We start from the raw sequence: 24,711 nt of genomic DNA on the forward strand, positions 1-24,711 counted from the left end.
TATTGTAACAATTTTAAAGTCATATACTAATCATAACACGAAGTGAATAAACTCAATAGTTTTCACATTAATAAATTCAAAAGTTATCAATTATGGACACAATTCAATCACAAATAAGTTTGCGACAGCAAATAAAACCAAACCTCAATCGATAATCTAGATATAAATAACTGCTCTAAAGTAGCAAAAATTTTCAAAAAGCTAAGAATCTCAACATCCGCGCATGCTATTCATAAAACAGTCATATTATAGTCATATTATAGTGAAAATTTGAATAAAATAAGATTATTTAACAACTTAATTCCAAAAATAAGCTTCGTGAAAACTTAATTCCCAAAATAAGCGTTCGTACATCCAAACCTAGCCTTGGAGTAAGTCGTTGTTACTAACAGCGAAAGACAAAAAAAAAAAAAAAAATGTAAAAGCCATAAGTCGCTGTTAGTAACAGCGATTTTAAGGTTAACTGGTCAACTCCTTAATCTCGTAGGTTGGAATGAAGAAGTAACTGAGAACTGGAAACTTAAAACGCATTAATATATATATATATATATATATATATATATATATATATATATATATATATATATATATATATATATATATATATATATATATATATATATATATATATATATAGAGCTGTTCAAAACAAACCCGACCCGAAAATCCGACCCGGAATCGAAAGTTATCCGACCCGAAAAAATGTATGTTTTTTAGGTTTACCGAACCGCAATTACCCGAACCGATACTTCACTCGAACCGTTTGATAACCGAAAAGGGCAAAATCGAACTCGAACTGCAACCGAATTTTATAACCGACATATAAACCTTAACCGATGTTACCCGAACTGAACAGTGATCGACCCGAGTAAAATCCGACCCGAATTATGCACGTAACCGAATGTAACCTGACTAAAACCGATTAAGATCGAACTGTTGTTAACCGGAACTGATACAAACTTGAACCGATTGTAAATCGAACTGTTATAAATTCGAATCAAATTTTCACCTAATTTTAGCAAATTAAGTCCAATTTCAGTTTTCTAATAATACGAAAAAAGGAAGAACACAAGTTCTATACAGAAGAGATTGCATACAGAATATATATATATATATATATATATATATATATATATATATATATATATATATATATATAAACTAATCGAAATAAATTGATCTGCCTATTAGGGCTGGCAAAAGCTGACTCGACCTGCTAACCTGATCTGAAACCGACTCGAAATTAGCGGGTTTGGGTTTAGATTTTTGACCCAATTAATTAAATGGGTCAACCCGACCTGATCTGTTTATTAAATGGGTTATGTTCAGGTTGAATATTTAAACCCGAAAAAAACCTGTTTAACCCATTTATTAAATTTAAGACGGATCAACATTTGCCAAATACTTCGTAAAACTAAGATAATACCAATTACCATGTATTGAGGGATTTGTCAGCTGAAGATGACTTTCAATAAGAAAGGAAGTTGTCCCACATCGACTAAGGGATTTGTCAGCTGAAGATGACTTCAATAACAAAGGAAGTTGTCCCACATCGGCTATGAAAGATACTAATAAAAGAAAAATCCTTTAAATCACTTCCACAGATCTCATACCAACTTACGCAGCCACACCATGAGCACAAAGCGAACTATTCTTTCGCCTTTTACTAAAGAATACCGTGTGCTCGCTGCATTAAGTGACATACGTTTATTTTTGGAGCAAGCCTTTAATTAAGGTTAAATGGGTCAAATGACCTGAAATATATGAATTTAATGACCTAAAAAAAAAGTAGGTTAAATGGGTCATTAGCAGGTTGATCTGATCTGCTACAGGTCAGGTCGGGGTTTCAATTTTTGACCCATTAATTAAATGGGTCAGGTTCAGGTTAAGGGTTTATTGACCCATTTATATATGATCCGAACCTGAAAATGACCCAACCCGACCTGTTTGACACCCCTATCTGCTATATCTAATAAAACAATCGGTAATTATTTTTTTAAGTAAATGAGCATACATCAATTAAAAACCTGACTATTAACTTATTTCGATATTGACCCGATCAATAGTTATCCGTAACCGATAACTACTCGAAAAATAAAGCTCGAACCCGATCTGTACCCGAAAAAACCGAACCAATTAGTAATCGATGACAACCCGAGACCGATTGACACTCGACACGAACTTCAACCGACACCGAACTGATTCTAACTTGATAGCTTGAATAACCGATCTCTAACCGAACCGTGACTAACCGACTCGACCCGAGTGTGACCCGTTGTAACACACAGCTGAAAAATAACCGATCCGAAATGCAACCGAACCGAATAACACCCGTCCGAAACCGACCCGATCAACTGAATGAACACCTATATATATATATATATATATATATATATATATATATATATATTAATTATTTTTTTTAAGTCGCTGTTAGTAACAACAACTTACTCCAAGGCTAGGTTTGGATGTACATAAGCTTATTTTGGGAATTAAGTTTTCACGAAGCTTATTTTTTGAATTAAGTTGTTAAAACATCTTATTTTATTCAAATTTTCTATTATAGTCAAGAGTTCAATTTAATTATTAGAACAAAAAAGTAGAAATTTGGGTCCAGAGATATAGTTCATAAGGTTGGCTAAAGCCCAATTTAGCATTTTTGAAAATTATGTAAAATCGTATGATTCTACTTGTGATTCTACGATTCTATACGATTCTAATTGCAATTCTAGAATTTGAAGGACAAATTTTCTTTGTTAAATTGTACTTGAAAGTCTACTTTAATAGTTTTTTATGCTTTTAAATCATTAGTATAACATTGATAAGAATAAAGCAAATAATAATTTGAACTCCGTCAGAGATCCAAGATTTCAAGTCGGAGCAAAGTTGAAGTATGCATAATCCGACTCTGATGGGAGGTTTCAGCCCTTCCCTGATTCATCCAAAACTCATATTGGCTCTACAGCTCATAAAAAATTAAAACTGAGAGTATGATTAAGTAACCAATTTACCACACGTTTCAACCCTTTCCTGATTCATCCAAAACCATGACAAGACTCTAAAATTGTGTCACCGTCATCAACATAAACTATAAATAACAACTCAAAATTATTATTTTCGTTAAAATATTTCTTTAAACGAATTAAGCTGGTCGAACATGTGAGACAGTCTCACAGAAGACTAACTACTTATAGTTGCAATAATCGGGAAACTATTTATTTGGAAAAAAACAAAGACAAGAAAATAATTATTTCCAACTTCTTAATTCGTTGGATTGACCCAAACCTATTCCCGAATCGAAACACCCTATATCAAATTGACTTTATTTAAAATTGATCTGATAGAGAATGACCCCACCCAAAACCCGACCTATCAGCTGACTTGACAAGTATAATTTTAATGCGATATAGCTGATATTATAGATGGTATTACGTCTAAAATAGATAATCTCGTGGACTATGTGGAATAGATCAAAATTATATATATAGAGCAAAATTAAAAAGTGAAAGGAATACTTTATTTTACGTCTTAGTTGGCTAGTAAGAAAATGTTGACGACTCCTTTATTATTTCGAGTCTCGTATTTTTCAATTGTTATTATGCACATTATGCGTAATTTTACCATGTTCTTGTCTTTGAGTTTTTTTTGGTTATTTTAGGTGTTTCGAAGGCAGTGAGGTCAACTACCATGTGTTTGAGACTTTGGCACACAAATTGAGATTTTCCTGGAATCCACACTAAGTTCGAAAGCCCCTTGATGCCTAAAAGATGCAAGAATGCTAGATACCATACTGATTCAACCGAACCCCACCTCCATTTGATCAAAGAAGCCTATGCCAACCCTTAGCAAATCTTCAAAGTTGTTGTTATTGCCGAATTGTAGCTCATTCGGTCGAATTGGGGTACACTCAGTCGAAGGCCCTTTAGCTTCAATCAAAGGCAGCAGCAGCTTAAGCGAGAAACTTTGGAAACCTGCTGTCTTGGGCGAATTCCCAACCCATTCAGTTGACTGCATCATTCGGCCGAATCGGAAGCAACTTCGGTCAAATGGCCGAATGGGAAGCAACTTAAATTACACTGTTTTCTCCCCAAGATGTGCTAATCATGCAATATAAAAAGTTGTTAATTGCTTCTGAAAATGTTTGCCTAAACCGTTACGATGCTAAGAACGATACAAACAACAATGAACAAAACAACGTTTGACAATGTAAACTAATCAAAAAAAGGACACAAGGATTTAAGGAGGTTCACCCAATGATGGCTACGTCTTCCGTGGTGTGTAGTTTCTGTTTATATTATATCAAGAATGAGTATAAACAACACTTCTTTATGAAGAATTACAATTGAGTAAGAGATAAAACAAAAAAACTATGTGTTTGGCTTAAGGGTTGTGTTTCATGTATTTGATGTGTGAATATGAGAGCTCTATATATAGTACTAGATACAAGAATATCAATAGCTCACTTGAATATATAGTTAATATTGAGTAATGAATAAAATGAAATAACTCCAAGGATTTGAAAGGTCGAAAATCAGCATCCCATGCACATCAGAGGATCCGCTCGACCGGAACAGGGAGCTCGCTCGGTCGAGCGAGCATCAGCTACATTCTGGAGCATTCTGTCTGACCGCTCGACCCACCAATATGGCTTGCTCGGTCGAGCGGGTAGGTCGAGCGACGTCTCTGCTTCCTCTGTCAGAATTCTGATCGAGCTACAATAAATCAAACCCTTTCTACTTCTTCATTAATCTTCATTAACACCCATAATTCTTCATGAATACTCTCCACATAATTACACCCATTTGGATTCCACAAACCAAGAGTCACACACATGAATTCATCCTTTTAATGTGCACTCAAGTCACACATACCATTCATAACAGCTTCTTTTCTAAATAAGGGTGAAAACTATTTGGATTAAACTGCAAATTGATCTAATTCAAACCAAATAAAAAAATAATTTTCTAATTATTAAAATTAAGTTCGAATTTGAATTGAAAATTAAAAAACTAAACTAATTAGGTTTGAATTTGATTTTGTAAAAGCAAAAACCGAAAACCAAATAATGGCGATGAAAGATTGAACACATAATTGCCTATAAATGATTGAATCCAAGTCAAATATTAAAATAGAATGTATCCTCCATAATATGATAAAAATTCTTTCATGACAAAAATTTAATGTTCATATGATAACGACTAGTGGGCCTATAATTAATGATACAGAAATGAAATGTTGTTTCCATTGTGTCGTCATTTTTTTTTTAATGAAGTTTCAATTTTACTCCTCTTTAAAAACTCTATAAATTCAATTATCTTTCTAAATATCACAAACAAACACTTATTACGTAAAAACATATGAATTTCCGTTTTCATTAACAAAAAATGCATTTTCAAAATGCTAAAAGAATGAGTGATACAAAATCACTTACATATCCGAAGCCAGAAAATCTGTCGAAACATTCCTCCCTTCCCGGAATCAAAGATCAGCTAACTAAGCAAAAGAAGTATGTCCTCCACCAAGTGGAACTCTTGGCCTGAATTCTGCTGATATTTCCAATGAAGGACAATATTTGAAACCAATGCTCTATGACAATAAAAAAAGTTCATGTTACTATCTTTAACCTTTTTTGAGTTTACTTTTTTGGTATATTACCTACAATAGCAGGTAGCAGGTCATCCGGTTACCCGTGTTTATTCTAGGCAAATACCCCGTAAAGTTGGGATTATTCATAGTTAATCAATAGGTAGAATTATTGTAGGAAAATCATGAAAATGTTGGACTTTTCGAGGTAATTTTTCCTTGTAATTATCAATCAGGTAATAATTGCAGTTGAAAAAACTGTCGACTTACTGGAATGCTTAACAGGAACCCTTCCACGCTGACTACAACAGGTAAAGCTCTTCGAGCAGCAACAGGAATCGATTTCAAGGTTTTTATAGCGTCTTGTGCTGACGACCTTGCATAGTTGGAAAATAACCTTATATCGTCGATCATTTTCTCCTTTTCATCATAAAGCATGAATTTCTGATGTTTAAATTCAAATAAATTCTCAGCCTTCGACAATTTTGCCAGGAACAGCGTCAGCCAGTCTTCGTCAATCATATGACGAATGTAAGCTACCATGTTGGCAGCCATGCACACGCTGCAATGCTCATGCCGAGTTTTCTCGCAATCTTCCAAAGTGTTGCAGGATGAATGAAATTCCTGATTTGGCATCCACGTGAAGAGGAATCTGCTCATAAAGTAACAGCTTTGCCCTGGTCTGAATGCTTCTTCTAAATGCCCCGATTCCACTTCATTTTTTAACTCGTTGCTAAAAGTAACATCAGACTTGGAATGGAACAACTCTTTCTGTTATCCGTAATCGTAATATGGAGTCATAAGTTGACTCGCAAATCATTTCGAGTCTTCTTGCTTCATCTAGGACGGAGTTTGGAGATACGACATCCAAAAAACAAACATGTGAAGGGTCAGGCACCATGTGTTCCAACTGAGATTTTTGATCACTCACGATTCGCTGGACATCGTACAAAAAGCATTGCTTCCGCCCTTGGCCAACACACGTGGAATTCAATTCTATTTTACCAGGGATAGTGGATTGAACTGAGCAACAGACAATAACTTTTGTCCCTTTAGTGCGAGGAGCTGTGCAGAGATAACAACCAGATGCTGTCAATGAGGTCTGCACTGTTATTAAGAACAACATCAGGGTCCAGGAAGAGCCTATTTTCCGTATTTTAAGGCCTACTTTCAGCACAGATTAAGACAAGTAAAAAAGCCGAGTGAGGGAACAGGTTATGTGGGCGGGCGGGTGGATACCAAAAAGACTAAAAATCAAGAAATAGAAGGAGAAGAAGAAGTAGAAGCTATCACACGCACACACACACCTTGCAAGGAACGGTTCGTATATAATCCAGTAGCAGCCTTGATGCACTTCCACGTACTGGCCTATGCCTCTGCGAGATAAACTGCAATGGTGGGGTTGAAACATATACTTCAATAAGTACGAAATTTCAATATTTGCAAAATGCAAACAATTCAGAAAAGATCTTGCACGGAAACATATGTAAGATATATAAGTAACTTCCAAATAAGCAACTTTACAAACTTCCAACCTGCAAGATTACGGCTAAACACCTCGACAGGCAGATGTCGTCTCTTTCTGATGGGTTTAAACTTTCCAGGTCAATAACAGCATATCCATGCTGCAGCCACCAACCAAAAACATATTATACAGTAGCAAATTTTGCCCAAGAAAAATCCAAGGAACATATAAAACTGCGTTAAAATTAGTCATATTGAACCTTCTTAAGATATTATTAGCACACAAGTTATCTTATAATATATCCATCATCCATTTATAAAACTAGGTGCTCCCCTCACAATCCCCCAATTTAATTGGCATTTTGGTACTGTAGGGCTATGACGTATCAAGTGATAACATTCATTGTTACCTAGAATGACATTCAGTTTGGAACGGGGAACATGAATGAAAACACAAATCGCAACCTAGAGTGACTGGGAAGCCATTGGGTACGAGATATATTGTATATAAACTATATAATTGTATTGATTTAAAATGATTTTTTTACTTTAAGAAATTATTTTCAAGTGGAATTCTTTTAGATTTCTAGATTTCATCTCATTTTTTCTTCAATTTTTAAATGAAAGCCAAATATCTTTATCTTCTACACCAAGACGTCACCTTGAGTGATTTGGGTCGTGTTTCGTGGTGATTGGGGACGGATGTTCCCGGATCGCGAAACATGGCTACGTTCCACGTTCCATGTAACTATGATAACATCTTAGGTAGGATTCTAAACTAATGCACCAACACCAATCAGATTAACAAATTATTACAAAACTTCTATTTGAAAACGCTAAAAGGCATGTCTTAGGTAACAACCATTTGGTTTTTAAAAGGGATTAACAAACATTTAAGTATCTGCAAGTGAACAAAAAACAAGTATCAATTTTTTACCATCATCACTGTGATAATTCAAGGGTGTGATGATAAAATACATTGGTTGCTTACAGGCATTATGGTAACCGCGTGATCCAACATAACTTGACACATATGATCAACATACAACCGTGTTCGCCGACATATAGCAATCAGTTCTTGTAGTTCAGACCTGAAACCACCTACAAAATCATTTTTCTCATTACCTTCTACAAATTGCAGTTGAGATTGAAATATTGACTTATCTACAAAGGCAGTGAATTAATGATAAACCACAAAGACATGCCATGGAATTTCAGCAGGAAGATTGGGAAATATGTATGTGGGCTCAGCAAAAAAATAGGGATGCAATGAAGAAAAAATATCATTCCAGTCAAATAGATGTCATCACATAAGTCGGAACAATGACATGATAACGATTGAAAAGCATGTTAAGCACAACAAATAACATTGAGACAGCAATGTAGGTGAATTAGAAGATGAGTCAAACAAACCATTGCCTAGAATACATTGAGCCCATACATTATGTAATATATTGGTTCAAAGAGTATTACAGATATTCTACAATTAGTTAGGCTTAAGTTGTATTCTGTTATATTAGTTAGGCTTATCCTTTTTTCCTTCTTTTTAAGCCCTAATTCCTTACCCTTGGCAAATTTTCTAGTTAATAATCGATCACTTCCGCCGAATAGTTTCAACAAAAATTTCTTTCTTTTCTCGAAACTCTAAATTTTCACCTTCGTCGTTATCATCGAGACAGAATTTTGGTTCTCCTTCCATGGTAAATGCATTAACCTATGAGATTTTACTCTTTCCCTCTCTATTTTTTGAATTCTGAGCAACCCTTTTGTTGTCTATCTTTTTCTTGGCAGAAATCTGCCAAGATTTTGAATCTTGAAACTTTTTTATCACCCGCTCTTTAAATTCTTGTAATTCAGCTTTGGTTTAACTGAATGACTCCTTTATTAGAGGGTGTAGTTCAATTGTTTGTTTATGGTGGTGTTCTGGTCACTCATTGCAAAACAAATTACAAAGAAGTGGATGTTTCCCTGAAAGTACTAGATCTGATGGCGGTCCTGGAAGGTGTGGCCGGAGAAGAGAAGGTAGATACAATGTTGTATGTTGTGGGTCCGGTGGAGGACCCGAGATTCTCATGGGAGGGAATGAAGATCGGTATGGTAGGTAGATTATGTTATTGATGGAGATTACAATCAAGGAAGACCACCAGAGAAAGAAGGCTGAGGAGCGACAGCCATGGCTGTTTTTCAGACCCAATTCATTACACTAATGAGTTCTATTCCTTTGTGTGTATTTTGGAGTGAGTTGTCCAGGCTGCAATTACTACTGAGTTGTCACCGTCATTAATAAGGCTCTTGCTTTATTTTAAAACTTCCTAAACTAATTTTTTCTATGACTTTTGGGCAATTCCCTTTGGAACATTCAACTTTCCATTTTTTAAAATTACTTTTAATACAACCTTAAATTTTCTACACCTATTGATAGAGCCATATCTAGGGATGCAAACGGGGCGGGGCGGGGCGGGGCGTTACCATCCCCATCCCCATCTGGTAAATCAATCCCCATCCCCATCCCCGCGGCGGGTATAATTTTTTTCCCCGTCCCCGCCCCGATGGGTTTGTACCTAATACCATCCCCATCTGGGTATCCATCTTCGTCTAATACCCATTTTACCCGCCCCACCACCCGTCAAATCCCCGCTTAATACCCATCTGTGTCACATATTTATTTTCAAATCCCCGCTTAATACCCATCTGTGTCACATATTTATTTTCAAATCCCCATCTAATCATCACTTAATATCGCCTACCTCTACACAACTCGTAATGAATATAAACAAATTTTATTGAGAAAAAAGGATAAAAAATAGACAAAACATGATTATAAACCTTACTCTAAAAAACATGATCTTAGACCTTAAAAGAAATATAAAAACGGGGTTTTTAAAGTTTTTAAAAAAATTTGAAAATAATTCAAGGTTTTCAGAAATTTGAAAAATAATTTAGGGTATTCCAATTCTCAAAATTTGTACATTTCGTTAGGCGGGGCGGGGCGTGGATGGGGCGGGTATCACCTAAAACCCATCCCCATCCCCATCCCCGCGGTGGGTATGAATTTTATACCCGTACCCGCCCCATGACCCATCAAACCGGGACCCATCCCCGCCCCGATGGGGCGGGGATGGGGCGGGTCTCCTATTAGACCCGCCCCGCCTGCATCCCTAGCCATATCATTTTATTATTTTAATATTATTATTATATTATCATTATGTATATTAACTATTATTATTACTAATATTATTACTTGTGTACATATTACTAGTATTACTCACATGACTATTATTATTATCATTATTATTACTTATATATAGTAGTAGGAATTATTATTATTATTATTATTATTATTATTATTATTATTATTATTATTATTATTATTATTATTATTATTATTTTATTTTTTTATTTTTTATTTATTTTTTTTTTTTTTTGAGAAATAAGATTTTTATTTCAACAAAAACTAACCGGTTACAAAGAACATGGAAACAAATGATGCAAATCCATCATGAGCATAAACTATGGCCACCTTCTAGGAAGGGTTCCATAGCAATGCTAAATCATTTGTAGCATCATTCCCAAAAAAAAAAACAGAGATTACAACGCTTTGAGCCAGTCTATATGTCTACTGTTATCATTACACAATTGGAGCATTCTATTCTTCACGGTCCACTTAATATGGTCAACCATCTGTGTTGTGGCTGCTGCATCTTTGTGCCTCCAGATTATGTCATTCCTAAGCTTCCAAACTGCATACACCGTGGCTGCAATAGCCACCAATACCGTGCGCTTCAACTTTCCATTTTTTAAAATTACTTTTAATACCGTTGTTGTTGTTGTTGTTGTTGTTGTTGTTGTTGTTGTTGTTGTTGTTGTTGTTGTTGTTGTTGTTGTTATTGTTATTGTTGTTGTTATTGTTATTATTATTATTATTATTATTCTTATTATTATTATTATTATTATTATTATTATTGTTATTATTATTATTATTATTATTATTATTATTATTATTATTATTAGCATTATTTTTATCGATGATTTTGGGAGCTTTGGAAGCATCAAAGAAGAAAATTGAAGACAAGGCAGAAGCAGCAACATATTGGACAACCTATAAATCAGATATCTAGCGATTCGCGAGGAATTTTCCGGCTCGCGAGATTGCGTCTCGCGAAAATTTGCTCAACTCGCGAGTTGTCATTTTCACCTTTTTAAAAAGGTTGCGCCTTCACTTCCAAGGCCAGCCAAGGGGAGCTATGTTCACAGGCTATCAATAGCAGCCCCAAGTCATCCTCTTTTCATCACTATGCTTGTAAGTTGTTAGATTATAAAATTAGGATGTAAATTAGACTAAGTTATCTCAAGTTTAATCTGAATTTCTATCTTCTAGTTCTATTAGCATTTAGGTTGTACATTTTGAGGGAAAATTCTGGGAATTGATTTTTTATTCATGCTTTTGGGAATGAAAGTCGGCTAATTGTGTTTTTAAGAAAAGTTGGATTCCATTGTACAATCAATAGTAGGTTTTCTCAATATTTAATATAATCATCTATTATCAAACCTTGTTCTTAAATTACAAATTGGAATTGATCTTGAATGTTGGTTGCAAACTTATCTTTAATTGCCATTTCAATTATGTCATCAATATTGATTGCTTTATCCATGTTGATTTATGTGAAATTTGAGTAGTTCCCAAACTTGCTTTAGTTTGATAATAACTCAATAGGAATTGATATTGTGGTCATATGTAATCTTACTTTAGTTTACATTGCCATAGCCATTGACTTCTGTTGATGTATGAATGATGCTTTTCATTTGAACATCAAGGGTTAGTGGATGCTTTTCCATTAAGATGGTTAGTTGATAATATTATTTTCATTGAGAAAGTAAATAATTGCATTGTATATTTTGGTTTGCTAATGAGTACTTAAGATTTGTTTCTCCCTTGTTTACATCCACTTCATTTATTTGATAAGTAGAAATACTACTATTAAAGTTTGATTGAAAACCCCCTTTCTTGTGATTAATGTCCAAAGTGTCTATACTAGTATCATAAACTATCTTTCCCTTTTCACTTTATACTTAGGTTGTCCATATCTAATAATATACCAAAGTTGACATTAGGTCCTATTTACCCTATGGATAATAACCTCTACTTGCTAATATACTACGTATTTGCATTATAGTTAGGAAGTAGTTGTAATTTGACTTTGACGAGCTTTAATCTCTACTTGCTATTATGCTACGTATTTGCATCATAATACCCCCATACCTAAACCTTACTCGTCCCCGAGTAAGCCTAGAAATGGAAGATAAGTGAATAAAAAAAAATTAAGCCTAAACCAGTACTTAGATCCAAATATGAATTCTAAGAAAAATTGAGTTCATATTTGTACTAAGAAATATTATGGGTGTAAGAGTGCCAACATATGAAAAATGAATGGCATAATAAACGCTAATAGCCTTTTGGGTTTTTGATCTAGCCCTTTTTTTTTCATTTTCCATGTCACTTTCGCACCCCTCTAATAGCCTTTCACTTCTGCCTAAATCGCCCTTTCGGGTTTTTGGTTTAGTAGCGTCCCCTAACTTTTGCCTAAGTCGCCCTTTCGGATTTTCAGCTTAGAGGGGATTATATTTTTCTTTTTTTTTTTTTTTGAATTTTATCTGATTTTTCAATTCTTTTAGATTTTCATATTTTGCCCTTTATCAATGTATTACATGGGCAGGATCTAAACATTTCTCCTTTTGCTCGCGACTTTCGATACTCACAACTCATCATCGCTTATATTATCACCACAATCAAACTCAACCCTTTTCATCATCTTAATATCATTCACCATCATTTTCTTTCCAATATACTCCTCTCACCATATCAACTCATCAACATAATTATAAAACCAACAACCTCATGTCAACAAGCATCATCCAACCAAACTAACAATCAAAACAATTCCTAGCACAATCAATACAACTATCGCCAAATCAACATCACCAAATCAACATCACCAAAACACAACAACTAGCCATCCCCAAATCCTTTGGTATACTCTAAAATAACCCAATTACCACCTACCTCCTCCCCCACACCTAACCAACAAGATGCCCTCATTGTTAGCCACCGCCTTCTCTAGGTGGCCTCCCTGCCCTTCTTTTAGCAATCTCATCATTGATGTTGTGAGTAGGGTCTTGGAAATCAGGATAGAGAGAGCCACATAAGTTATTCAAATTGGACATCATTGCGGTGACATAATACATGTCATCAGATAAATCATATTGGTTGTACTCAATGTTGATGACTCTTCTTTCTAAGTTTTCACAGTAGTCGGGTCTAGGTGGTGGTGGTAGGACGCCTGGTGGGGCTTGATCTTGGGCTAGAACATCTTACACTCCTTGCTTATAATACTCATCAGGTTCAATAAAGAGCTCGAAACTTGGTGTCTTAGGTGTAATTAATGTTCTCTCTTGGGGCAACCTCATATAAGGAACTTCATTCCATTTCCAAATAAAGTAATTCAGGTTCCTACTTTCATCTTTCTTTAACATATCAGTGGCAATCAATCCCTTCTTATCATACAGATAGTTTCCCCTAATTGGTCTCAATAAGGGATCTCCAAGATCATTTTATGGCATTTACACATTTAAGGTTATGGCTATTATTATGACTATCCCCCTATATTGATTTTTCCACCTGTGACATTCCCAAGTTCCTTACATTTTGAAGTCCAAGCATTAATGCAATGGGACACCCTTTTCCTTAAGGAATTAGGGTCCCCAAGATTTTGACTTTACTCTTTCCTAAGTTTATGGACTCCTCTTGGGCTAGAAAGGTCATATTTATCAAACGAAGGGCATATCTCAAAGCAGGGTGAGGAATGCTACTAAACTTCAGTCTACTTTCCCAAATCGTGTTTCAGATAAGTTGTCAAAAAGTAACTTTCTCATACTCTCCATAATCCTCATCATACATCTCTTCCACCCCAAGAACAGTTCGAAGTCGGGTAATAACTCCATAGCAATTGATATTGTGGTTAAGTGTAATCTTGCTCTAGTTTACATTGGCATAGCCATTGACTTGTGTTGATATATGAATGATGCTTTTCATTTGAACATCAAAGGTTAGTGGATGCTTTTCCATTAAGATGGTTAGTTGATCATATTATTTTCATTGAGAAAGTGCATAATTGCATTATACGTTTTGGTTTGCTTATGAGTACTTAAGATTTGTTTCTTGCTTGTTTACATCCACTTTATTTATTTGATAAAAGTTTGACTGAAAACCCTTTTCTTGTGATTAATGTCCAAAGTGTCTATACTAGTATCATAAATTATCTTTCCCTTTTCACTTTATACTTGTGTTGTCCATATCTAATAACCAAAGTTGAGATTAGGTCCTTTTTTCCCAATGGCTTCGAACCTCTAATTGCTATTATACTACGTATTTGCATTATAGTCAGGAAGTAGTTGTAATTTAACTTTGATAAGCTTTAACGATTTTAAAAATAACTATCAAATTTTTACAGACGTCGTAATTTTCAAGCCTATTCTCAACCCAATTTTTGTCTCCTAATTCATCTAATTTTTTTCGCCTCAACTCTTTCCAGCCCAAATTTATCCTTTGTATTACCTAGCCAACCCATTCTTTATCCACCTTGAAGGCAAGGTGGAACTTCAGGCGGTCGCCGGTCGGTAATGTGATATATTGGTTCAAAGGGTATCATAAAAGAAGTTAGGCTTAAGCTGTATTCTGTTATATTAGTTAGGCTTTTTGTTATGTTTGCTGGACAGCTGTCAGGTAGGAGTATTCTTTGAGCATAGGCTATATAAACAGTCAACTTTGTATCTTACAGGTAAATTTTCAGAAGTAATTATCAATAAAATTGGAGAAGGGAAGACTTTAACTTGCCAAAGAAACTGTTGTTCTTTACTGATCTTGCTAACAATCGGCTTCTGTTTTGTCCGTATATTACACATTCACATGGGACGTCCATGTTCCATCAATACCTTAAATCTTTGTCAAAACCCAAAATTAAATCCTAAGTTCTACCAACAAGAACATAACAGCAAGAAAATCCAAGAGCATAATGCAGAAGAAATAATTTATAGCTGGAATCCACATAAGTTGTCACTAACCTTGTATAGATCCTCTTTGCTGAATTCCATAAGTGGTCGTACCAATAGAATGCCTTGACTGTCTGAAGAATTGCTAATAAAATAAGGATATTTGGGAAATAACTGAGATGTTGATGCCATTCCTGCAAGTCCAAGCACTCCACTGTTGCGAGACAGCCTCAGGATAAACAATTCAGCCTGCATAAATTTCATCAGGTGAAAAATCTTTAACACATGTAATTATTCTGTGAAACAGATTAACAAAATTTAACATAAATCACATGAAGAAACTACTAAATAACCAAATTCAGTGTTGCCACTCAAACACCCTAAACTGCAAAGTAGTTTATTGACTCTAGGACGACCAAATTGGACTTGGAATTTAGTAGGAAAATGCATGTAAATCTAAATTTAGATCCTGCACCTGATCATCAGCATGGTGTGCAGTAAGTAGTACACCAATCTGGTTCTGCAAGCAAACATCTTGGAATATTTTGTACCTGCACAATCAAAACAGAGTTCATTGGTGTTATGGTATAATAGTTGTAGCCGCTATGTTACTCGACTCCTCATTTTGTTTCAAATACCCGTGTCCGATTGTTGATACTCGGACAATGGTATGGCACTTCGACACTTCAACTTAAACATAAAATTGAATACTTAGACGTATCCGACACTTAAGACACGTACCAGTATCCGACATCAGTACCCGAGTCCAAGTAACATCAGTTGTAGGCATTTGGAAGCATCCATAAAATCAAAAGAATATCAATGAATCACTAATTTTCGAGAAACTAAACTCACCTCAAATCACGAGCATCTTCTTCCAAGTGCCCCACCTTTGGCTGACCATCAGGCCAGTCACAATGCACAATCTCATACCTGATTCCTAAAATAAGCCAAGTAAGAAAACAATCCACCAAAGAGATTCAAGCTAAAAAATATTACAAACATATTAAAATCCCTAAATATGTTCCTTAAGAGGCAGAAGCAAAGTAGTACCCATATCAGAAACCCAATGAGAAACTGTTTCAGCTTCTTCTTTACTCTCTGGCCGAAGCCCATGGTCAACAATAATAGCAAGTAAGCCCTCAACAAAGCCAGAGCTGTCATAACCGCTGTTTCTGGAAAAAGTCTTCCAATGTGCCATTAGGGCACACAAGGCCATACTATCAGCACCACCAGAGACCCCAATAGCTTTAGAAACAATACCAGGAATGAACAACACGTAAGCAAAAACAAAAATAAAAGAACAAATGTGAACAAGATAGGTCTTGAGTCAGAGTAACATAATTCACATACCTAATATCTACTTGTTTTTCATAAAATATGCCTCAAATATAAGTTCACAAAAGAGTAAGGGTATGATTTGCCGTCATCCAACACTCCCCAGACCTTTTAATCATAGCTTCTATGACTGGGATATATTGTGTATAATGATGATGATGATGATCAAAAGAGTAAGCAACTAATTATCATGGAGAAGTAGAACAAGGACTCTTAAATACCCATTTTAAGTTCTAAGTGAAGGATTTTTGGAATTATAGTGCAAAAACAAAGCCACATTGCCATATCGTGATCGTATCATAAAGGTTTTTGATTTACAGCGAGTCAGTGACCCATATATAGACCACCTTGATTGCAAAATCTATTTTGCGACCGTTAACATGACTGTTACCAAAATTGTTGTTTTACACTATGTTTGGAAGTGTTAAATACTTTAATTACGATGGTTTACTTGTTTTTCTCCCTTCTATCCATTCTTTTGACATTGGCTTTTCTCCAATTATATTTGTAGTAACCTAAAGCCACATACACCTAGACATACCTAAATCCATCCAAAAGAAGAATTCACCATTCTCCATTGTTCACATTCTAAAAAATGTACTGGTATTGCAGTAATATTGTTCATGCTCTACTACTACAATTTAGAATATCTATACATCAACCAATAACAAAATTCTCTTTCTTTTTTCCTTCTATAATTTAGACCTAATTTAGAAAGTGTTCCTAATTTTAAAGGCTGATGAAAAGTGAACAATAAAACTCAAGTTATCAAATTCTCTCACCCCCAAATTTCAGTAATTCAGTTCGTTGCACCCTAACACTGAAACAACATAATACATCAAATCTTATCCTAATACCCAGAACATAAACATAACAGAATAATCCTAGCAATGTTATTGAACTTCCTTGAAAGTATTGGTGGGTCATAAATCATATTCAGAATGCAATAACAGTATAACACAAACAAACAAACAAAACTTTATCTGTCAATTTCCATTGTAAAAAATCATGGTAATACATAATTAATAGAAGTATTTATGATAATCCCACAAAAAAAACAGTAAACTTAACACAAAACCCAAACTCAAAAAAAAGTTAAAAAGAAAGTAAAATTGGAAACTAACCAATACGATGATGGGGTTTAAGGGCAGCCATTTGCATACTCTTAGAGAAAGTATCAGTGAATTCTGAAGGAAGCTGAGAGTATTTACTCTGAGAGCATCTACAGAAGAATCTAGACGTATGGTGACGGAAGAAGAAAGAAACAACACCGTTTCGTAGATTAATTGGGTTCACCATTGACATTGAAGTTGCAAGAGTAGTAGACATTATTATTTGTTGTTCTGAATCTGTAGGAAGAATGAATGAACACATAAAATCAGGTCAATTGCTTTTTAGCCGGTTTTGATTCTTTTCGGTTCTTTCAATACTCTCCTTACTGTTCAGTAAATACTCAAAAGTTTACAGGCACATCAATAAGATTTAATTGATCTCAAAAGTTCAAGTCGGATATATGAAACAATTTATAGGAGTAGTTTATAAAATGTTATTTTCAGGACTTATAATTCCTAGTCTTAACATTATATGTGCAAGGATAGATGGTTTTTTTTCAATAATGATGCAAATGCATCAAGTGATCAAGACCTTCAAAATAGCTCACAAGTGATCTAGACCGGGTCCAGGTTTCAAGAACAGGATCCAGAGTTGGACCCGGATCCGCGGGTCCATTTTTGCAATACCCAGATCCGGATTCGCGGATACTGTGAATCCAGTACCGGATCCGGGTCCAAAACGGGTCCAGTTTTGATTTTTTTTTTAAATGTGTTGAGATTGCAATAAAGCGATATTTATAGACTAATGTTAATAATATATATAATTTCACAATGAATCACCCAAAAAAACATTATACAACTTAAAATTATCTTCAAAATATCCAACAAACACATTCAAAATAACTTAATATAATTAATAGAAGTCAATCATTCATGTTCATAGTCATCCAATGTTCCCAATTTGTCAAAATTCTTCAACACTAACATCATCAATATCCTACAAACCAAAAAAAACTCATTAATAGATGATATTTTTAAAAATTTAAATATAAGAATATAAGATTATAAATTTATAACGCAAAATAAATACCATATCAAGATTGTCCATCATTTCCACATCCTCACCATCTTCGTTGATAGTTGAACAAGCATAAGTTCCTTCAAAATTAACTTCAATAACGAAAAATATAATTACATTAGTTAGTAAAATATAGACTAAATGTGCAAATTAGTATAAAATTACCTTTGACATCATCGACCATCCAATTTTGCAAGCACATCAAGCCTCCACTGTTTGAGAATGAAGCCTAGACCGGTGAGCGCTAACTACCCTTCCACCCGTGCTAAATGCACTTTCCGAAGCAACCGATGAGACAGGAATTGCAAGAATGTCTTTGGCAATTTTTCTTAAAGTTGGGTAGCTTTGGTCTATCTTCCACCATGCAAGTATATTAAATTCATTATTCTCCGGCAAAGTACGACTCTCTAAGTATTGATCAATTTCACTTTTAATGGGCACATAATCAATTTTTTTGTCTCTTAGTCCTAGCGAAATCATCCTCATCACCAAGATCCTCAAATTGTGTCTCCCCTGGAGAACTTTCATTCACATTACATTGACTTTTATACTCATCGAAAAGATTATAAAGAGTATTTCTTACTCTTTCCACTTTAGCATTGGCATCATCTCCATAGAATTTCTTAAAATAATGCACCACACAATCCATCTTATTTCTCGGATCTAAAATGCCCGCAATGGCCAAAAGCTCACTAGTATGATCCCAATATTTGTCAAACTTTTCTACCATTTTCTCAGCCATTTTTCTAATAATCTCACTATTGTCATTTTGCCTCCACTTAGTTAATGCAAGTTTAATCTCACAAACATTACGAAAATACAAATTTGAAGTTGGATAATTTTTACCAGAAAAAAACCTTAGTTGCCTTATAGAATATTTCCAACTTTTGACAAACAAGAGTAGCCATTTGCCAATCATGATCACTAAGCACATCAAAATTCAACCTTCTATGTAGACGTTTCAACTTATTAAAAACTTCTTTAAAAGGCAAACAAGTGTCAAGCAAATCATATGTGGAGTTCCACCTAGTTTTACAATCAAGACTCACCCTTTTAGGTTTAGTCACATTCAAAAGGCGACAAGCTTCCTCAAACTTTTCAATTCTTTTAGGAGTAGACATCCAAAATGCAACACAATCTCGAACTTTGCAAATAGCAGAATCAATGACATCTAAACCATCTCTCACAATCAAGTTAAGAATGTGAGCACTACACCTCATATGCAAAAAATCTCCACCCAACATTAAAGAACTACTTTCTAATTTATCCATCAAGACATTCATCATTGCATCATTTGTGGTAGCATTATCAACAACAATAGAAGAGATTTTATTTTCCAAGGTGAATTGAGAAAAACAATCCAAGAATATCTTGGCAAGAACCCCTTTGTTATTGGGTATGGAACATAACAAAACCTAAACAAAATTCACACACCAACATGGATTCAAGTTTAAATAAAATTCACATAACTAATTTAAAATTCAATACCACTGAAATTTAAATGAAAGGAAAAGAAATTACCTTAGAGTTCTATTATGTAAAACCCATTCTTCATCAATGAAATGTGACGTTACAGCCATATACCCTTTTTTTAGTAGAGGCGGTCCACATGTCAGTTGTTATTGCAATTCTACCCTCATTACGCTCCAGCAAGACTTTAAGAGAGCTCCTCTCGGTGTTGTACGTTTTTATCACATCATTTTTCAATGTGTTTCTCGAAATCATCTTAAAGTTGTCATTTAAACTCCTCATAAAGTTTCTAAAACCAATGTGGTCAACCATTGATAAAGGATACTCATGCATTACCACCATTTTCATCAATTCTTTCCTTGATACTTCTTGATCACAAACCACTTTATTTGGCTTTTTATTAACTGCTAAGTAAGTAGATCCATCGATTTCTCTTTTCACTTTTAATTGTGATTGATTAGATGCAAGGTTTAAATGTCTACTTGAACATTTTTTTTAGCATGTTTAAGAAGATGTGAAGTTCCACTACTCCCTTTGTAGGAAAGTATTTTCTTACAAGTCTTACATTTTGCCATTTGTACACCATTCACATGTACAAGGTCAAAATAAGTCCATGCTTCTGAAGTTAATTTCTTACTTTTAGCACTACTTTGTTCAGTAGATTCATTCTCAACATCAACATTACCCTCAAATTCCCCATATGATTCATGAATATGATGCTCAATAGGTTGACTAGAAGCACCATCAAGTGCATCATTTTGATTATCCATTTACTCAACAATACACTGTGATAAATTTACTAGTCATCATACTCATCAATTACCATTGAACTCAACATAAATCAAAAATTACCATTGAACTCAACAATTCAACATAAACCAACCATTCAACATAAATCAAAAATCACCATTGAACTCAAGTACTCAACATTTCCACATAAATCAATCATTCAACATAAATCAAAAATCACCATTGAACTCAAGTACTCAACATTTCAACATAAATCAACCATTCAACATAAATCAAAAATCACCATTGAACTCAAGTACTCAACATTTCAACATAAATCAACCACTCAACATAAATCAAAAATCACCATTGAACTCAAGTACTCAACCATTCAACATAAATCAAAAATCACCATTGAAGTCAAGTACTCAACATTTCAACATAAATCAACCACTCAACATAAATCAAAAATCACCATTGAACTCAAGTACTCAACATTTCAACATAAATCAACCACTCAACATCAGTCAAAAATTACCATTGAACTCAACATAAATCAACCACTAAACTCAAATAATTTAAAAACTACTCAAAAATTCAACACAAATCAAAAGTATTGTAGAAAAAAAAATCAAAATTAGGTTTTATTACCCTCAAATCCGCCTGTGAGGAGAGGGGAGAAGTATGCGGTGGCCGGTGGTGTGGCTGTCGAGTGTCAACTGTCGAGTGATGATTGCAGGGGCAGGGGCAACTGTGTGAGGGAGAAGGAGAACGCGTGACGGTGTGAAGGTGAGGACTGAGGCAGTGAGTAGTGAGGGAAGGGAGGGAAACTGAGGGTTTGAGCTTTGAGGTATTTTTATTTTATATATATATATATATATATATATATATATATATATATATATATATATATATATATATATATTATATATATATATATATATATATATATATTATATATATATATATATATATATATATATATAAGCGGGTCCTCCAGATCCGCGGGTCCTGGTCTGGGTATTTTTCTCAGATCCGGATCCGGACCCGTGAAATTTAAACGGATCCGGATCCGACGGGTCCAATTTTTTAGGACCCAGATCCGTGAAAACGAATACAAATCCACGGATTCGGGTCGGTTCCAATACCCATTGCCATCCCTAAGTACAAGACAGTGTTCCTAACTTGTCACCTTCGCCAATTATACATGAAGGGCAGAATCGGGTCAAGGATGCTCTCCGAAAATAGATTATAACCTCAAGATCATGTATGGGATGCGAGGAAGCCAATACAGTATCAGGGAACAACGTCATGCACTTGGAACTGGGAACAGACTGCAGAACCTAGACTACACACTTGGGAATGGGAACAAACAACAGAACCCAGACTGCAGGACTTTCTGACGACCAGCAGACCTTGCTGAGTCTCCTGAGTGTAGGCCCGGTCCATCTAGACCCTGAGCAAGCTTGGGATGTCATCTTTGCACATGGACCAAGCCATCAAGGATCTATGACCTCACTGATAGTCCACGTGGAGTCCTAGACGTTGAGTGAAAGAAGGGCTGTCTGACAGATTTTCTAGCTCAGAATTTGCCTAAGTATTTTGTCTTCTGTTTTTGTTGTTTAAGCGACTTATAATTAGCACGTGTTCTTTAATTAGGCTTGTAATTAGAATATAGCCGTTAAGGTAGTTAAGTGCTCTATATAAGGAGAGCCTCACCCCATGTAATGAAGATATCTTACAACATATGATTTCATTTGATTCAATACAAGTTGAGGTATTTCAGAAAGTTGTTTTCTGTTTTCCTTCTTTGAAGTTGGCGGTGACTTCATCAAAGGTATACGGAGTATCCTTTGATCTTTGTAGGCTCAAAGATTGTGGAGCAATCAATTATTCTGCAAGGAAACCGTAAGTACAATCCTTGAAAGGCATTGTACATCTATCGTTGGTATAAGAAACGTTGATACAGACACTGATCATCATCATTAGAAAACCAAGAAAGGATTTCTTGGTTCTGTTTTGTGTGTTGAGTGTTCTGTTCATCATCAATTGTTGTGTTTGTTAGTATAATTGATCAAAGGTTCCGCTGAACATTAACCTTTGCATAATCAAGGCCTTAATCAGCCCTGGTTTTGCATCAAATTGGAATCAGAGCCAATTCACGAAAGGGACAAAGGTAGTATAGAAACTGGGTATTTCAAGAACATTGTCAGTTGTCTGGAAAATTTCAGAGGAAAGAAGTTGCAGGGCGATTGTCAAGCGACAACATTCCAGAATCCTTCAACATTGTTCATACGAGATTCAGGGAGTGATTCCTCCTATTCTGATTTCATTTTTGTCATTCATTTTAAGTTTTTCATTCAATTTAATTCTACATTTCACGTCAGTGTACAAGTGTATATCTGGTATTACGATTGTGCGATTCTTGTTTTTGTTAAATTTGATTGTCGTTGGAAAATTTCTGTGCTGGTTATTGTTAGCTGTTTAATTGAGACCATGGACCATGAGGAAAGATTTGGTATGTTAGAGGATGGTATGCGTAGATTGATGATTCACTTGGGTTTAGATAATCAAGTCGATAGACCACAAAACCCTAATCCTCGACCCTATGATGATAGAACCATAAAGATTGATATTCCTGACTTTGATGGCCTTACCCATGACCCAGAACGTTACCTAGATTGGGAAAGTAGGATGGACCAATACTTTGAATTCAAAGACACACCACCAGACCAGCAATTCAAGGTTGCCAAAGTAAAAATGACGAAGGTAGCTTCAACCTGGTTAGAGGGAATACAGAGATTGAGGCTTAGGGAGGGTAGGAATAGAATTCACACTTGGGATAAACTCAAGAAACACATGAGGAGCAAGTATGTACCCCCAACCTATAAGCAGCAACTGTATGTTCAGTATGGTACATTGAAACAAGGAAATAAGACTGTGCAAGAGTATATTCAAGAGTGGGAGAAGCTCATTGTGATATGTAATGTCCATGATGATGAGGAATTGAGAATGGGCAAGTTTTTGGCAGGTCTAAGGGAAGAAATCAGAGGGAAACTGATTAACACACCTCATCTAACCATACACACAGCAGGATTAATGGCTATTGATATTGAGAAACACATGACTAAGGCAGCCACCTCATACCGCAGGATCAATAGGACTTACACCCCTAAGAACACTAGCACCACAGCAGCACCTGAGAGGGATGCACAAACAGACCTATCCAAGCCCAGCACTGTGAGGATGGTAGCACCTTCCAAAGATGTAGTATGCTTTAAGTGTAATGGCAGGGGACACTATAAGAAGGATTGTCCAAATGCTAGAGCCTTCACCATGAGGGAATGAGATGAGATTAGGCAAGACACTAGACCTAAGAAGATTTTGGTTTCCAAGAATGGGCAAAAAGAGGAAATATATCCACCTAACCTTAGTGATGATGATGGTACCTTCATAATAGATGAGGATGGGAATAATCATAGTTTTGAAGGAGACACTGAGGAAGAGGAGGAGGCAGACCTGGAGAGAGTACTGCCTGAGGAAGAACATGTTAGCCTGATCATGAGGAAAAGCTTCCACACCACACCCTTGGCAAAGAAATTTGACCAAAGAGAGAATATATTCCAGACCAAGTGCAAAGTACAAGGGAAAGTGTGTGACTTAATCATTGATGGTGGGAGTGAATCCAATTGTGTGAGCAAACAGTTAGTGAGTGAGCTGGGCTTAGTAACCAAACCTCACCCTCATCCTTGTAAGATGAAATGGCTAGACAATAAGGCAAATGGTTTAGTAGATAAGCAATACTTAATAAGCCTGACTTTAGGAACATATGTGGATGAAATCATGTGTGATGTGCTTGAGATGGATGCATGTCATTTGCTGTTAGGGACACCATGGCAGTACGACAGGAGAACAATACATGATGGTTACACTAACACCTATACCCTTAGG

General features: G+C 35.3%; 2 protein-coding genes and 1 non-coding gene across 6 annotated transcripts; 1 reads left to right on the forward strand and 2 right to left on the reverse strand.

Annotated features, from left to right (window-relative positions):
* Positions 1-1,623: 1,623 nt before the first annotated feature.
* LOC130824684 (U5 spliceosomal RNA) lies at positions 1,624-1,739 on the forward strand. Its single transcript, XR_009046775.1, has one exon. It is a non-coding gene; the product is annotated as a U5 spliceosomal RNA (small nuclear RNA).
* A 3,706-nt stretch (positions 1,740-5,445) lies between these two features.
* LOC130824582 (uncharacterized) lies at positions 5,446-6,243 on the reverse strand. The gene is made up of 2 exons (XM_057689644.1): positions 5,854-6,243; positions 5,446-5,586 (listed from the first exon to the last, which is right to left on the reverse strand). Exons 1-2 carry the CDS (start codon positions 6,241-6,243, stop codon positions 5,494-5,496), a joined length of 483 nt encoding a protein of 160 aa, XP_057545627.1. The 3' UTR covers positions 5,446-5,493.
* Positions 6,244-6,328: 85 nt separating this feature from the next.
* LOC130824581 (uncharacterized) lies at positions 6,329-18,081 on the reverse strand. 4 transcript variants are annotated; one of them, XM_057689640.1, is made up of 8 exons: positions 17,556-18,081; positions 16,147-16,341; positions 15,949-16,033; positions 15,569-15,644; positions 15,166-15,342; positions 7,119-7,208; positions 6,891-6,971; positions 6,329-6,685 (listed from the first exon to the last, which is right to left on the reverse strand). In XM_057689640.1, exons 1-8 carry the CDS (start codon positions 17,803-17,805, stop codon positions 6,329-6,331), a joined length of 1,311 nt encoding a protein of 436 aa, XP_057545623.1. In that variant the 5' UTR covers positions 17,806-18,081. The 4 variants fall into 4 exon arrangements, with proteins under 4 accessions (XP_057545623.1, XP_057545624.1, XP_057545626.1 ...); XM_057689641.1 differs by having other exon boundaries at positions 6,511-6,648; XM_057689643.1 differs by having other exon boundaries at positions 6,553-6,690.
* Positions 18,082-24,711: the final 6,630 nt, after the last annotated feature.

This window comes from Amaranthus tricolor, chromosome 9 (genome assembly GCF_026212465.1).
Source record: "Amaranthus tricolor cultivar Red isolate AtriRed21 chromosome 9, ASM2621246v1, whole genome shotgun sequence".
NCBI lineage: Eukaryota > Viridiplantae > Streptophyta > Magnoliopsida > Caryophyllales > Amaranthaceae > Amaranthus > Amaranthus tricolor.